At 22.2% G+C, this 14,915-nt stretch overlaps 1 protein-coding gene across 2 annotated transcripts in view; it reads left to right on the plus strand.

Moving 5' to 3' along the window:
• Positions 1-13,858, plus strand: part of LOC117178849 (heparan-alpha-glucosaminide N-acetyltransferase-like) — a 47,380-nt gene extending 33,522 nt beyond the window's left edge. Inside the window, exons 9-12 of one of the 2 annotated variants that reach the window (XM_033370354.1) lie at positions 2,973-3,267; positions 7,504-7,628; positions 10,905-11,088; positions 13,482-13,858. In XM_033370354.1, the coding sequence (XP_033226245.1) occupies positions 2,973-3,267; positions 7,504-7,628; positions 10,905-11,088; positions 13,482-13,663 (786 nt within the window). In that variant the 3' untranslated portion in view covers positions 13,664-13,858. The remainder of the gene's footprint in view (positions 1-2,972; positions 3,268-7,503; positions 7,629-10,904; positions 11,089-13,481) is intronic. The other variant, XM_033370355.1, reaches the window with a different exon arrangement.
• The last annotated feature ends 1,057 nt before the right edge of the window (positions 13,859-14,915 follow it).

Consider the following 14,915-nt stretch of genomic DNA (forward strand, 5'->3'; position numbering starts at 1 on the left):
CTGAATGCAATTTTTAGGTCTAAGATTCTTTTTTTTTAATTTAACTGTTTTGTTTAAAAATCATCTTCTTGTTTGAAAAAAATTTTTTTTTTTGAAAATTCATCTTTTCGGATTTAAAAATGATCTGCGTTCTAAAAAATTGTTGTCTCTTTAGATTGCAATATTAACTCTTTTGATGAAAATTCATCTTTTCGGGTTTAAAAGTTAACTGTTTTCTAAACAAAGTTTGTCTTTTTAGTTTGAAAAATTACATTTTTGTTGAAAGTTTATCTCTTTCAGTGAAAAATAAACCTTTTTATGTTTAAAATTTAAATATTTTTTAATAGTTATTTTTTTAGGGTTGAAAAATCAACTGTTTCCTAAAAAAATGGTCTGTTTTTATTGAAAACTTGAGTCTATTGTTTGGAAATTTATCTCTTTCAGTAGAAAATGATTTTTTTTTATTCAACTGTTTTGTTTAAAAATCATCATCCTGTTTGAAAATAAATTTTTTTTAAATTCATCTTTTCGGGCTTAAAATTTAACTGTTTTCTCAACAAAATTTGTCTTTTTAGATTGAAAAATTTAATTTTTGTTAAAAATTTGTCTCTTTCAGTAAAAAATGAATCTTTTTTTGTAGAAAATTCAACTATTTTTTAATAGTTATTTTTTAGGGTTGAAAAGTCTTTTGTTGGAAATTTATCTTTTTCAGTAAAAAATTCATCTTTTCTGGTTGATAATTCAACCAGTTCAACTATTTTATTAAAAATTCGCCTCTTTTGTTTTAAATTTGAAAGATTGTTTTTAAATTCAATTATTTGTTGTAAAATGATTTATTTTTTAAAAATTCATTTGTTTGGTTGAAAAATTATCTTCTTATTTGAAAATAAAGTTTTTTTGTTGAAAATTCATCTTTTCGGGTTTAAAAGTGAACTTATTGGTTCGAAATGCAATTTTGACCTAAAATTATTTTTTTTTAAATTCAACTATTTGGTTTAAAAATCATCTTCCTGTTTGAAAATAAATGTATTTTTTTTTTTAATAATTCATCTTTTCAGGTTTAAAAATCAACCTTTTTCTAACAAATTTTTGTCTCTTTAGATTGAAAACTCAACTATTTTGTTGAAAAATTATCACTATCAGTGGGAAATTAATTTTTTGTTGTTAAAAATTCAACTATTTTATTAAAAGTTCTCCTCTTTTGTCTGTGTTCTAAAAAATTGTGGTCTGTTTAGATTGAAAACTTAACTCTTTTGTTGAAAAATTATCATTATCAGTAGAAAATGAATTTTTTGTTGTTGAAAATTCAACTATTGCTTCTAAATGCAATTCTAAATGATTTTTAAAAACATTTAACTACTTAGTTTAAAAATAATCTTCCTTTTTTGAAAATAAAGTTTTTGTTTTGTTTGAAAAAAAATCATCTTTTCGGATTTAAAAATCATCTATGTTATAAAAAATTGTGGTCTTTTTAAATTGAAAACTTAACTCTTTTGTTGAAAAATTATCATTATCAGTAGAAAATGAATATTTTTTGGTTGAAAATTCATCTGTTGTTTCTAAATGCAATTTTTGGGTCTAAAATTATTTATATTTTTTAATTTAACTGTTTGGTTTAAAAATCATCTTCCTGTTTGAGAATAAAGTTTGTTTGTTGAAAATTCATCTTTTCAGGTTTAAAAATCAACTTTCTTCTAGAATAATTTAACATTTAGAGATTAAAAACTGTACTCTTTTGATGAAAATTCATCTTGTCGGGTTTAAAAGTTAACTGTTTTCTAAACAAAGTTTGTCTTTTTAGATTGAAAAATTTAATTTTTTATTGAAAGTTTATCTCTTTCAGTAAAAAATGAATCTTTTTTTGTTTAAAATTTAACTATTTTTTAGGTTTGAAAAGTCAACTGCTTCCTAAAAAAATGGTTTGGATTGAAAACTTGAGTCTCTTTTGTTTGAAAGTTTAACTATTGTTTCTAAATCCAGTTGTTTGGTGTAAAATGATTTATTTTTTGAAAATTCATTTGTTTGATTGAAAAATCATCTTCCTGTTTGAAAATAAATTTTTTGTTTTATTTTAAAATTCATCTTTTCGGGCTTATAAATCAACTTTTTTCTAACAAATTTTTGTCTCTTCAGATGAGAAATTTAACTATTTTGTTGAAAATGTATCTCTATCAGTAGAAAATGAATCTTTTTTGGTTGAAAATTTACATATTGGTTCTAAATTCAATTTTTGACCTTAAATGATTTATTTTTTTTTAATTCAACTATTTAGTTTAAAAATCATCTTCCTGTTTTAAAATAAATGATTTTTGTTTTGTTTGAAGATTCATCTTTTCAGGTTTAAAAATCAACTTTTTTCTAAAATAATTAAATCTTTTGAGATTGAAAACTGAACTCTTTTGATGAAAATTAATCTTGTCGGGCTCAAAAGTTAACTGTCTTCTAAACAAATTTTTTTTTTATTGAAAAATTAAATTTATTGAAAATTTATCTCTTTTAGTAAAAAATTCATCTATTGGTAAAAAATGCAATTGTTAAATGGTTTTTTTGTTGTAAATTCATCTTTTCGGTTTTAAAAATCAACTGTCCTCTGAGAAATTGATGTCTCTTTAGATTTCAAACTTAACTCTTTTGTTGAAAATTCATCTCTATCAGTAGAAAATGAATCTTTTCTGGTTGAAAATTCAACTATTTTATTCAAAATTCGCCTCTTTTGTTTGAAAGTTGAACTATTGTTTTTAAATGCAATCGTATGGTCTAAAATAATTTTTGTTTTGTTTTGAAAATCGAACTCTTTGGTTAAAAAATCAACTGTTCTCTAAAACATTTCACTTTTCAGCTAAAAAACTCTAATCGTTTGTTGAAAATTTAAAATTTATTCCCCTATTTTCGTGAAAAATCATCCATTTTCCCGTGAAGTCCATTAGTATTCTATTAATGATATCTTTGTCTTTTTGCATGAAAGCCAAAGAATAATAATAATAAAGTTTTAGGGGATTTTATTACAGTATGGGAGATTCGTGTTCTTGTCGGATATTTTCGACAGTTGGCCCCAGTGGTTGATTATCATCAGCATTATGACGATTCACACTTTGCTGACGTTTTTGCTTCAAGTTCCTGGTTGTCCGACTGGATATTTGGGTCCTGGGGGATATGATCATTATGGAGATTTCGTTAATTGTACGGGAGGCGCAGCTGGTTACGTCGACAGACTCGTTTTAGGAAAGCATATGTACAATGAAACAGAAAATCTTATTTTTGGACATACCTTGCCACATGATCCCGAGGGTAAGATTTTTCTAGAAATTATTAGACGATTTGAAGAAAAAAATAAATTATTAAACGCTTCAGGGTTGTCAAAAAACCTGAAAAACTTGAAAGGTTTGATAACTCTTGAAATCAAATTTTATTAATTTCCGAACATTTCAAGTCTTTAACTCTTAAAGGGCATACTGGGTATATAACACCCAGCGACTTATTTGCGCTTTATCAAAAGGTACCAAATTCAAGAAAATGGAACATATGGCGCCAGATTATCACATTACATGAAAACCTATTTTTCTTTGTCATTTTCACATAATTTTAAATTTTATAATTTTTATGTGCAGTTTAAGATCAATAAAATCGTTTAATCACGCAAAGTACGGTGTTTCATTTTTCATTGAATTGAAACTTTTATTTTTTTAGAATAAATAGAATAAATTTGAGAGTGAAAGAAGTCATTTTTAAAATTTTTTTCCGAAAAGGATTTTTTAACTACTTTAAATTTCAAAAACTGTTATGAAACATTTTTATCCTTAAACTAGAAAGATTAAACATTTTTAATTGATTTTGTTGCAAAAAACTATCCAATATCGTCGGCACAGCACACTTTTTAATACACTTGGGTATATAACACCCGGTATGCTCTTTATGTAATTTTACGGAAGTGTGCCCTTTAAGGGTTAAACAAAAAGATCATGAATCTTTAACTACAGTTTAAATAGCCTTATTCATTAACTGCCGAATTTCAAATAAAAAAAGGTAAAATAAAATTTTTTGTCTTAAACGATCGAGTTGAATTTTCTACCAAGAATTATTTTTCAGGTAAGAATTAAAAAATAGTAAAATAAATTGTTGGATTTTCAAGCCGAAAAGACGTATTTTTTACAATTTAAAACAAGGAAAAAATTATTTTCAACCTGATAGTTAAATTTTGTTAGCAAAATAGTTCAATTTAAAAAAATTAAAAATTGAAGAAATTTGAAAATTCATTTTTAACAGTTGAATTTTCAATCTAAGACGACAAATTTTCAACCAAAAACGATGTTTTTCAACAAAATTGTTGAATTGTCTAAAAGGAAAAATTACTTTCAAACCAAATAATAAAACTTGAAACCAAAAAAAGATGAATTCTTAATCAACAAGTTGCTTTTTTAACAAAAAGTTTAATTTTTCAACCAGAGCCAAAAAAAAGAAAATATTTTCAAGCAAAAAGTATTATTTTTTTACAAAATTGTTGAATTTTCAACAAAATAATGTAGTTAACTTTTCAAACAAACAACAAAATTTTTAAACGAGCGAGAAAAATTATTATCAACCTAATACTTAAATTTTTAATTAAAAAAAAATTAAACTTCCACCAAAAGTGATGAATTTTCAATCAAAACAAAAAAATTTCAATCATATTGTTTAATTTGCGAGTCAAAAAAAATAAATGAATCTTTTTGGTTACAAATTATTCTTTATGTTTGGAAATTCAATTATTATAATTAAAGGTTCATTATTTTAGTTGAAGATTTATCGTTTTGCTTGAAAATGTAACTATTTTTTTTTAAGTTAGGTTTTTGTTGTTAAAATTTAGTTTTTTTAAAGCAGAAAATGTAACTAATCTAGTTGAATGTTCAATAATTTTAGATAAAAATTCATCTTTAGATTAAAAGCTTAACTATAATATTTAAAATTTATCATTTTCAGTAGAAAATGTATCTTTTTAAGTTAAAATTTCAACTATTTAATGAAAAAAAAATTTTTTACTTGAAAATTTAAGTATTTGCTTGAGGATTAATGTATTATTTTGAAAACTCGTACTTTTTGGTAGACAAGTAATCTTATTGTTTAAAAATATACATATATTTGTTTTTGCTAATTCAAATATTCGATTTAAATATTCATAACATTAGTTGAAATTAAAAAAAAAATAAATAAAATTACTTGGTTGAAAGTTAAACACTTTTTTTTTTAATTCTTTTTTTGATTAAAATTCATCTATTCCAGTTAAAGATTTATCATTTTAATTAAGAATGCATTACTTTGGTTAAATTTTTTTTGTGACAAATTAATTTGTTTACTTTGTTGAAAAAGCATATTTTTTATAGAAAACTAAAAAAATTTTGGTTGAGAATTAAAGTATTCCAGTCAAATATTCATGATTTTAGTTAAAAATTCTTAATTTTTTTACTTTTGTTGAAAATGAAATTAATTGATTGAAACTTAAAAACTCCTGTTAAAAAATCCTTTGTTTTAACTCTTCTATTCCAGTTGATTTATAATCTTAATTTAAAATTCGTTAATTTGGTTGAAAATCTGACTGTTTTTTTTTTGGTAGAAAATAAATTTTGTTTATTAAAAAATTGATTATTTAATTTTTAGTTGAAAACTGATCTTTTTTTTTTAGTTTGAAATTCAACTTTTTTGTTTGTTTTGGAATTCATATATTTTATGCGAAAATTTTCTTTTTTTCATAGAAAATAAATCTTTTTGGATTAAAATTTACGTATTCCAGTTGAAGATTCATTATTTTATTTTCAAAATCGTAACTTTGGTTAAAAATTTATATTTTTTGTTATGGAAAATTAATTTTTTGATTTAAAATTTAATTATTTAATTTTGTGTGAAGACTGGTCTTTTTAGTTAAAAATGCAACTGTTTTCTAACTCGAAAATGAATCTTTTTTTCTTGAAAATTCAACTATTTACTTGATAATTCAACTATCTACTTGATAATTTATGTATTTTTATGAAAAATCCTCTTTTTTGTAGAAAATAAATCTTTTTGGTTAAAAAAATATGTATTGCAGTTGAAGATTCATCATTTTAGTTTAAAATTCGTCACTTTGGTTAAAAATTTGTTGTTTTTTTTTGTGTGGAAAATCAATTTTTTGATTTAAAATTAATTATTTCATTTTTGGCTGAAGACTGGTCTTTTTTAGTTCAAAATACAACTATTTGCTAGCTTAATAATTGATTTTTTTTAGTTGAAAATTCAACTATTTACTTGATGATTTATGTATTTTGTTGAAAAATTGTTTTTTTTTTATAGAAATAAAATCTTTTTTTTTTTATTTCAAGTATTTCAGTAAAATATTTATAATTGTAGTTGAAAATTAATCTTTTTGATTTAAAACTTACATATTCGAGTTAAGATTCAATATTATTTTATTTTCAAAATCGTAACTTTGGTTAAAAATTTATAATTTTTGTTGTAGAAATTTAATTTTTGGACTTAAAATTTAATTACTTCATTTTTGGCTGAAGCCTGCTTTTTTTTTAGTTTAAAGATAACTTTTTGCTTGCTTGAAAATTGATCTTTTTTAGTTGATAACTCAACTATCTACTTGATAATTTATGTATTTTTATGAAAAATCCTCTTTTTTGTAGAAAATAAATCTTTTTGGTTCAAAATTCAAGTATTCTAGTCAAATATTCGTATTTTAGTTGAAAATCAATCTTTTTGGTTGAGAATTCATATATTCCAGTTAAAGATTCATCATTTTAGTTTAAAATTCGTCACTTTGCCTAAAAATTTGTTTTTTTTGGTGGAAAAAAAATTTTTTTTACTAAAAATTTGACTATTTAATTTTTGGTTGAAAATTGTTTTTGGTTAAAATTAAAACGACTTGGTTAAAAGTAAATAACAATTTGAATTATTATTAGAATTACTATTCAAATTCATGGACTTTAGAGCTAAATTCAAGAAATGATTAATTATGTTTTCGGTATTATTTAATTATTTAAACAATCTTTGGCGCTGACACATTTAAGGATATTTTCTAATATAATTTGTCAACGCTTTCTAGATTAAAAATATTAATTGAATTCCTAGAAAATGAAAAAATATATTTATAATAAACTCGCGAAACTGTATATATATTTCTAGTCCATTGTTAAAAAAAATGCCAAATATTTTAATAACAAGAAGAAGAGCCCACGATAAATAAATAATAATTTTGAACATTTATAGACTGAAGAATAATAGTTTAAATAAGCATTTCAAAATTTATTTTTACGACCTGTAAAATATTACGTTAGAAAAGTGGGAATTTTGATTAAAAAATAACGTTAATTTTCCTCTGACTACAAAATTAAATCAGTCGTTCGAAAATTATCACAAAAAAAAATGTTTTGAGGGGCAATTTTTAAATATTTATTAATTTGATAATAAAATTCCCAACGCTTCTAAATTTTTTTTATTAAATTGGAATGCTTTTGAAAATTTGTTTATGGTGAAGGTGAAAATTTGAATATATTTTCTATGATTTTTCAGGAATAATGAACACATTGTCTGCGATTTTAATCGTTTACTTGGGCGTACACGCGGGCAGAATTTTCTTCACTTACTATCAATGCACTGCAAAAATGATAAGATGGTTTATATGGTCTTTAGTAACGGTGAGTCTTAAAAAAAAAATTCTTCTTTCAAATATATTTTTTTAAGTCCTTTAAAATCCACGAGGTTTTATTTAAAATTAAAAAAAAAAATTTTCATATCTTTTACTTAAGCTTTTATAGTTTTTTTCTCTATTTCAAATATTCAAATTTTCTTTCCAGATTTCTAGTGACTTTTGAAGTAGATTTAAAAAAAAATTTACATTAACACATAAAACAAATATTTTGCCTTCCTTATATAAGCAAGAAGTGTGAAAAAAAATATTGAAAAAATGAATTTAGGAATAAATTGGAAAAAAAAATATATTCTCTAAAACGCGAATTACACTAGAATCCAAATTTTGAGGTTCTAACTGATGCAAACAGTTCATTTATTATTATTTTTCATGATTTTAAACATAAATTTTGGGTTTAAAAAAAATCGATTCCCAAAAAATAACTACTCTGATTTTATTTACTCTTCATTATTTCATATTTCAAAATGTCTTTCCAGAGAAAAAAATGATAGAACCTATGTGCTCTACAGAAATTCTTTAGAAAAATGTTGTTAAATAAAAAAATTAATTATTTTATATTTGTTAAATGTCATTTTTTACCATGTAATTCATTATTTTTTCTTTAAATCAAAAACGTAAATTTGTAAAACATTTCTGTTGCAAAATAGCTTTTTTAATTACTTATATTGTTTTTATAATTGATTTGATAGATTTTCGGTATCTGAAAAAGTAAAATAAAATTTAAAATCTGCTAAAAATTCAATTCTAAATTTTGTTTAGTTTTCAACAATAATTTAATTTTCATTTATTTAAAAATAAATAGTCGAAAATAAATTTGTTTTCTATTTTCTACAGTAGAAAATTTCAATTAGCAATTTCCTTCAATTTCAATTTTCTTTTGTTTACAACAGTTTATTAAACATTTTCTTCAATCGTCAGCAATGGATTTTTCAACTGATGAAAATTCAATTATCAATTTTCTTCAATTTTCAGCTGAGAAAAAAATTTTCAACAGATGAAAATTTAAGAGTTGAAACTTGAAGAAAATTGAATTTTTAATAGTAGAAAATTCTGTATGATTCTGCTGTAGAAAATGGAAGAAAAGTTAATTTTGAACTGCCGAAAGTTGAATGTTCAAAGTTTCAACTATTGAAAATTCAATTTTCAACACTTGAAAATTGAATTTTCTTCATTTTCAACCATAGAATCGGATACAATTTTTTACTGTTAAAAATTCAATGAACAATTCTCTTAAATTTTCAAAAATTGAATTATCATCTAGTTAAAATCAAATTATCAATTTTCTTCGATTTTCTACTGTCTAAAATTACATTTTCTTCAATTTTCAAGAATTGAGTCAGATAGAATTTTTAACTTTGAAAATGCATTTTTAAGTTTTCTTCCATTTTCAACCGTTAAATTTTTTACTGTTAAAAATTCAATGATTAATCTTCTTCAAAATTCAATAATTGAATTTTGATCTATTTCAAATTAAAAGATCAATTTTCTTCAATTTTCTACAAACGAAAATTCAATTTTCAACAGTGGCATTTTGTATCGATTTTTAAAACTTAAGTTTTTTACTGTTGAAAATTCAATTCAGTCTCTTACAGTCAAAGATTAAAATTTCACCAATTTTCTACAGTAGAAAAATTAATTTTTCAACCATAGAATCAGATAAAATTTTCAACTTTCAAAAGTGTGAAAATTTAATTTTCTTCAATTTTCAACAATTGAATCAGAAGAATTAACAACTGTTGAAAATTCAATGATTAAATTTCCTTAATTTTCAACAGTTTAATTTGCTTGAATTTTCTATTGTTGAAAATTCAATTATTAATTTTCTTCTATTTTCAAAAGATAAATTTTCATCTGTTGAAAATTGAAGTATAAATTTGCTTTAGTTTTCAACAGTTTATATTGTTCTTTTTCTTTATTTACAGCAGTGCAATTTTCTACTGTTGAAAATGCAATGAACATTTTTCTTCAATTTTCTACGAACGAAATTATAATTTTCCACAGATAAAAATTGAATTTTTAACAGTTGAATTTTCTCAGATTTTTACTTTTAATTTTTCTACTGTTGAAAATTCAATTAAAAATTCAATTTCCTACAGTCAAAGATTAAATGTTCTTCAATTTTTTAAAGTAGAAAAATTAAATTTTTCCACTTTCAAAAAATTGAAAATTTAATTTTCTTCAATTTTCTTCAATTTTCAACAATTGAATCAGAAGAATTCTCAACTGTTGAAAATGCAATGATTAATTTTCCTTGATTTTTAATAGTTTAATTTTCTACTGTTGAAAATTCAATTATTAATTTTCTTTAATTTTCAAAAGTTAAAGTTTCACCTGTTGAAAATTCAAATATAAATTTTCTTTAGTTTTTAACAATAAATTTTTTTTTTCTTAATTTGATGCAATATCATTTTCTACTGTAGAAAATTCAATGATTAATTCTCTTTAATTTCCAGCAGTTGAATTTTCATCTAATTAAAATATCTATTTTCTTCAAAAGAAAATTCAATTTTTAACAGTTCGATTTTGTTCAGTTTTCAATAGTTTAATTTTCTACGATTGAAAATCTAATTTCTAATTTGCTTCAATTTTCAAAAACTAAATTTTCATCTGTTGAAAATGGAAATATAAAATTTCTTTGGTTTTTAACAATAAACATTTTTTTTTATTTTACTGTTGAAAATTTAATTCAATTTCCTAAAGTCGAAGATTAAAATTTCTCCAATATTCTACAGTAGAAAAATTAAATTTCCAACCATAAAGTGAGATAGAATTTTCAACTTTCAGAAGATTTAAAATGTAATTTTCTTCTGTTTAATTTTAATTTTAGTTTAATTTCCTACTGTTGAAATTTAATTATTACTTTTCTTCAATTTTCAAAAATTAAATTTTCATCTGTTGAAAATTCAAGTCTTAATTTTCATTAGTTTTCAAAAGTAAAAATTCTTATTTTTCTTACTTTACAGCTATAAAATTTTCTAATGTTGAAAATTTAATAATTAATTTTCTTCAATTTTCTACGAACGAAAATTTCCGGTCCAAAATTTCTCGCCTAATTCAAACGCCGTATTCCCAAATGTAGTATATTTGCAGAGAAAAAAAAAAGTTTTTCGATAGTAGAGGAAAAAAATACTCGTAGCGTCGAAGAGATTTTTTTGTTGAGTCAAAAAAAATTCGTATCACCTCATTTACCTTAAAAAATAACCAAAAATCTGCCAGATTTGAAATCGATTCGAGCTAAAATATTTCTATTTGAATATTTCAGGGTCTCCTTGCGGGAATACTGTGCAATTTCAAGCAAGAAAATGGCTTGATTCCAATAAACAAGAATATGATGTCTCTCTCCTATGTTTTTGCGACTACGTCCTTTGCATTTCTCCTATTTACAGTCCTGCATTTCTTAATCGACTACAAAAAGTGGTGGTCGGGCGCACCTTTTATTTACGCAGGTTGGTATTATTAATTTTTTTTATCCCGCCAACTAATTTTTAGAAAAATCCAAGCCTCGGACTCACTAAAAAATTGCAAAATTTTCATTGTCAAATTAACTTTCAACTAAACAGTTGATTTTTCAACCAAACAGTTAATTTTTCAAGCAAAAATATGAATTTTCAAAACAGAAAATTAATTTTTTACCCAAATAGACGAATTTTCCACAAATTAGTTAAATTTTTAATCCGAAAATATGAATTTTCAACTAAAGTCAGAAAAAATCCATTTTTAATTTTAAATAAAAGGTCTCAACTAGAAAATATCAATCTTCAACGAAACATGGAGTACTTAAATTTATTCTGAAGAAATAATATAAAAATAAATAGTTGAATTTCGAAATTAAAAAAAATACTTTTACATAAAATTGAGTAGTTAAATTTTGATTTAAGAAAACTAATTTTCAATTAGAAAAAAATACGAATTTTGAAAAACAAATACGTGCATTATCGACCAAACAGTAAATTTTCACTAAAATATGAATTTTCAACGAAAAAGATCATTCACGACCAAATAGTTGATTATTTACCCAAGAAGTTTAATTTTTTTTTCGTTTCTAAAAATTTTCAGCTAGATATTGGAATTTTTCAACTAAAAAATATATTTTTACATAAAATTGAGAATTTTGATATAATAGAATTAATTTTCAATTTTAAAAAACGCATTTTGAAAAAAATTAGTACATTTTCATTCAAATAGTTAAATTTTCACTAAAGTTTGAATTCACAAGTTTTCAACAAAATAGTTAAATGTTTAACCGATAAATGATTGTTTATTAAGAAAGGAGAATAAATTCAATCAAATTGTTCAATTTTCATCACAGAAGATTAATTTTCTATAAAAAAAGATGACTTCTAAACAGAATACATAAATTTTTAAACAATTAGTTGAATTTTCAACCAAGCAGATTAATTTTTTACCAGAAAAGATTAATTTTCAACAAATAACATAAATTTTGCACAAAAAGTTCATTTTTAACCGAAACAGAGTAATTTTTGTCCAGATAAAAAGGTGAAATTTCTACAGAAATAAATAAATTTTGAAACAAAAGTTCTCAACCAAATAGTTGATTTTTCAACCGAAAAAAATTGTGAGCCAAGAAAGGAAAAAAATTTCAATGAAATTTTTGATGTTCAAATTTTCATTTAAGCGAATATTCAATAATAAAAAAAAACAATATTAAAAAAATTACGTGAATTTTGAACCATATAATTAACTTTGCATAAAATTATTTAATTTTTGAAGTCATTATGAAGTTATAACAAAAAAGTCAATTTTTAGTTTAAAAAAAATTAATTTGTAACAAACAATTTTTAATACAAAACTACGAGTTTTTCAAAAAGTTGAATTTTCTACAAAATACATACATTTTATACAAAAAGTTGATTTTTAAGTGAAACAGAGTAATTTTTGTCCAGGTAAAAAGTTAAAATTTGTACAGAAAGAAGTGAATTTGAAAAAAAATAATTCTCAACAAAATAGATGACTTTTCAAACGAAAAAAAAAATTGTGAGCTAAGAAAGAAAAAAAATTTTAATCAATTTTTGGAATTTTCAAACCAAAAAGATAAATTTTTAACAAAACAGTTGATTTTTCAGTCAAAAAGTATCAATTTTTAACAAAATTCTTAAATTTTGAACAAAATAGTTAAATTTCCTCTAAATTATTGAATTTCCGATTTTTTCGTTTCCAAAATTTTAGCTAAATTTTACTTTGAGCAAATTTTCAATTTAAAACAAAAAAAAAACAATTTTCAACAAAATACGTAAATTTTAAACCAAATGATTCAGTTTCAAACAAATTGTTTAATTTTTGAAGTAATTATGAAGTTTCATAAAAAAGAGTCAATTTTCAGTTAAAAAAATTAATTTGTAACAACAAAAATTTTAATAAGAAATTTTGAATTTTTAACAAAATACATAAATTTTCAACAAAAAGTTCATTTTCAACCGAAACAGAGTAATTTTTGTCCAGATAAAAAGGTGAAATTTCTACAGAAATAAATGAGTTTTCAAATAAAAAAAATCATTCTCAACAAAACAGTTGACTCTTTTTTAATCGAAAAAAAATTGTGAGCCAAGAAAGAAAAAAAATTCAAACCAAAAAGATGAATTTTTTTAAAAATTTTTAATAAAATTTTGGAATTTTGAACAAAATAGTTAAATTTTCGATTTTATTTTTTTTTCGTAATAATAAGTTTAATAAAAAAAAAATTATAATACTTTGTCAACACCATTTTTTCAGATTTTTGACACTATTTACACTATTTTGAATTTCTGAAATGAGTCCGAGCCGGAAAATCTTTTTTTTTTTTAATTGAAATCAAGTTAAAATTGGGATTTTTCTTTAATAGGAGCAAATCCCATTTTGCTTTTCGTTGGACACTATCTGACGATGGGCCTTTTTCCATGGACCTGGAAAACAATGGGATCGGAAACGCACACTTCTTGGTTAATTATGAATTTATGGACGACTGTTTTGTGGAATTTGATCGCCTATGGACTCTACATCAGAGAAATTATTATAAGTATTTGAAGATTCAGTTTAAGCTGATGAAAAAAGTGAATTGGCAAACACTATCTACCTTATCGAGAAGAGAATTATTTTAAACTTGATTGTTATTTAAAGTCTATTAGAGTAACTTCTATTTATAAGAACAAATTACGTCCCTTTTTCTCCATTTTGAGAGTGATACTTTATAATATACAGTATTTTGTGATATTTACTACACAGCTGACTATTTTTTATACCTTTACGATTAGATTTTATCATCATTGTTTTCAAAAAATAAAAAAGGAAAAATCAATAGAATTCGGTTGACGGGAATGTTTAATTTTCTACAAAATACTTCAACTAAAACTGGAATAGTTATATTTTTAGTTAAAGAAATTAATTTAAAACCAAAAAAACAATTAATTTTTGATAGAAAAAAATTTATTTTCAACCAAAAAACATCAATGTTTAAAAAGATACGTAAGTTTTCATTAAAATCGTTAAAATTTTAATCAAAGAAATCAATTTTTAACTATAATGATGAATTTTAAATTTAAACAATTTAATTTTTTATCTAATATTTGAATTTTCAACTGTATCGATTAATTTTATAAAGAAAAATGAATTTTTAACTGTAATAATGAATCTTCAATCTGAAAAAAATAAAGGAATTTTTACCAAAAAGATAATTTTAAATCATTAAGATTTATTTTCTGCAAAAAAAAAAAGAAATTTTCAATAACATATACATAATTTTTAATTAAAAATTCAATAGTTATATTTTCAGTTAAAGAAATTAATTTTAAACATAAAAAGAATTAATTTTTGACAGAAAAAAATTAATTTTCATCAAAATAATTAATTTTTTAACCAATGAAATGAATTTTCAACAAAAAACCTCAATTTTTAACGATATACATAAGTTTTAATTAAAATCGTTAAATTTTTTATCAATTTTTAACTATAATGATGAATTTACAATTTAAAAAAATTAATTTTTAATCTAATATTTGAATTTTCAATCGTAAGGATTAATTTTATAAAGAAAAATACATTTTAAACAAAATCCATGAATTTTCAACTGTAATAATGAACTTCAATATAAAAAAAATAATTTTGAAGATCAATTTTAAATCATTAAGATTAATTTTTTGCAAAAAAGAAACGAATTTTCAACAACATACATAATTTTCAATTAAAAATGAAAAAGTTATATTTTCAGTTGAAGAAATTAATTTTAAACTGAAAAAAAATTAATTTTCAACAAAATTATTAAATTTTTAACCAATTAAAT

Source organism: Belonocnema kinseyi, chromosome 8 (genome assembly GCF_010883055.1).
Source record: "Belonocnema kinseyi isolate 2016_QV_RU_SX_M_011 chromosome 8, B_treatae_v1, whole genome shotgun sequence".
Lineage (NCBI taxonomy): Eukaryota > Metazoa > Arthropoda > Insecta > Hymenoptera > Cynipidae > Belonocnema > Belonocnema kinseyi.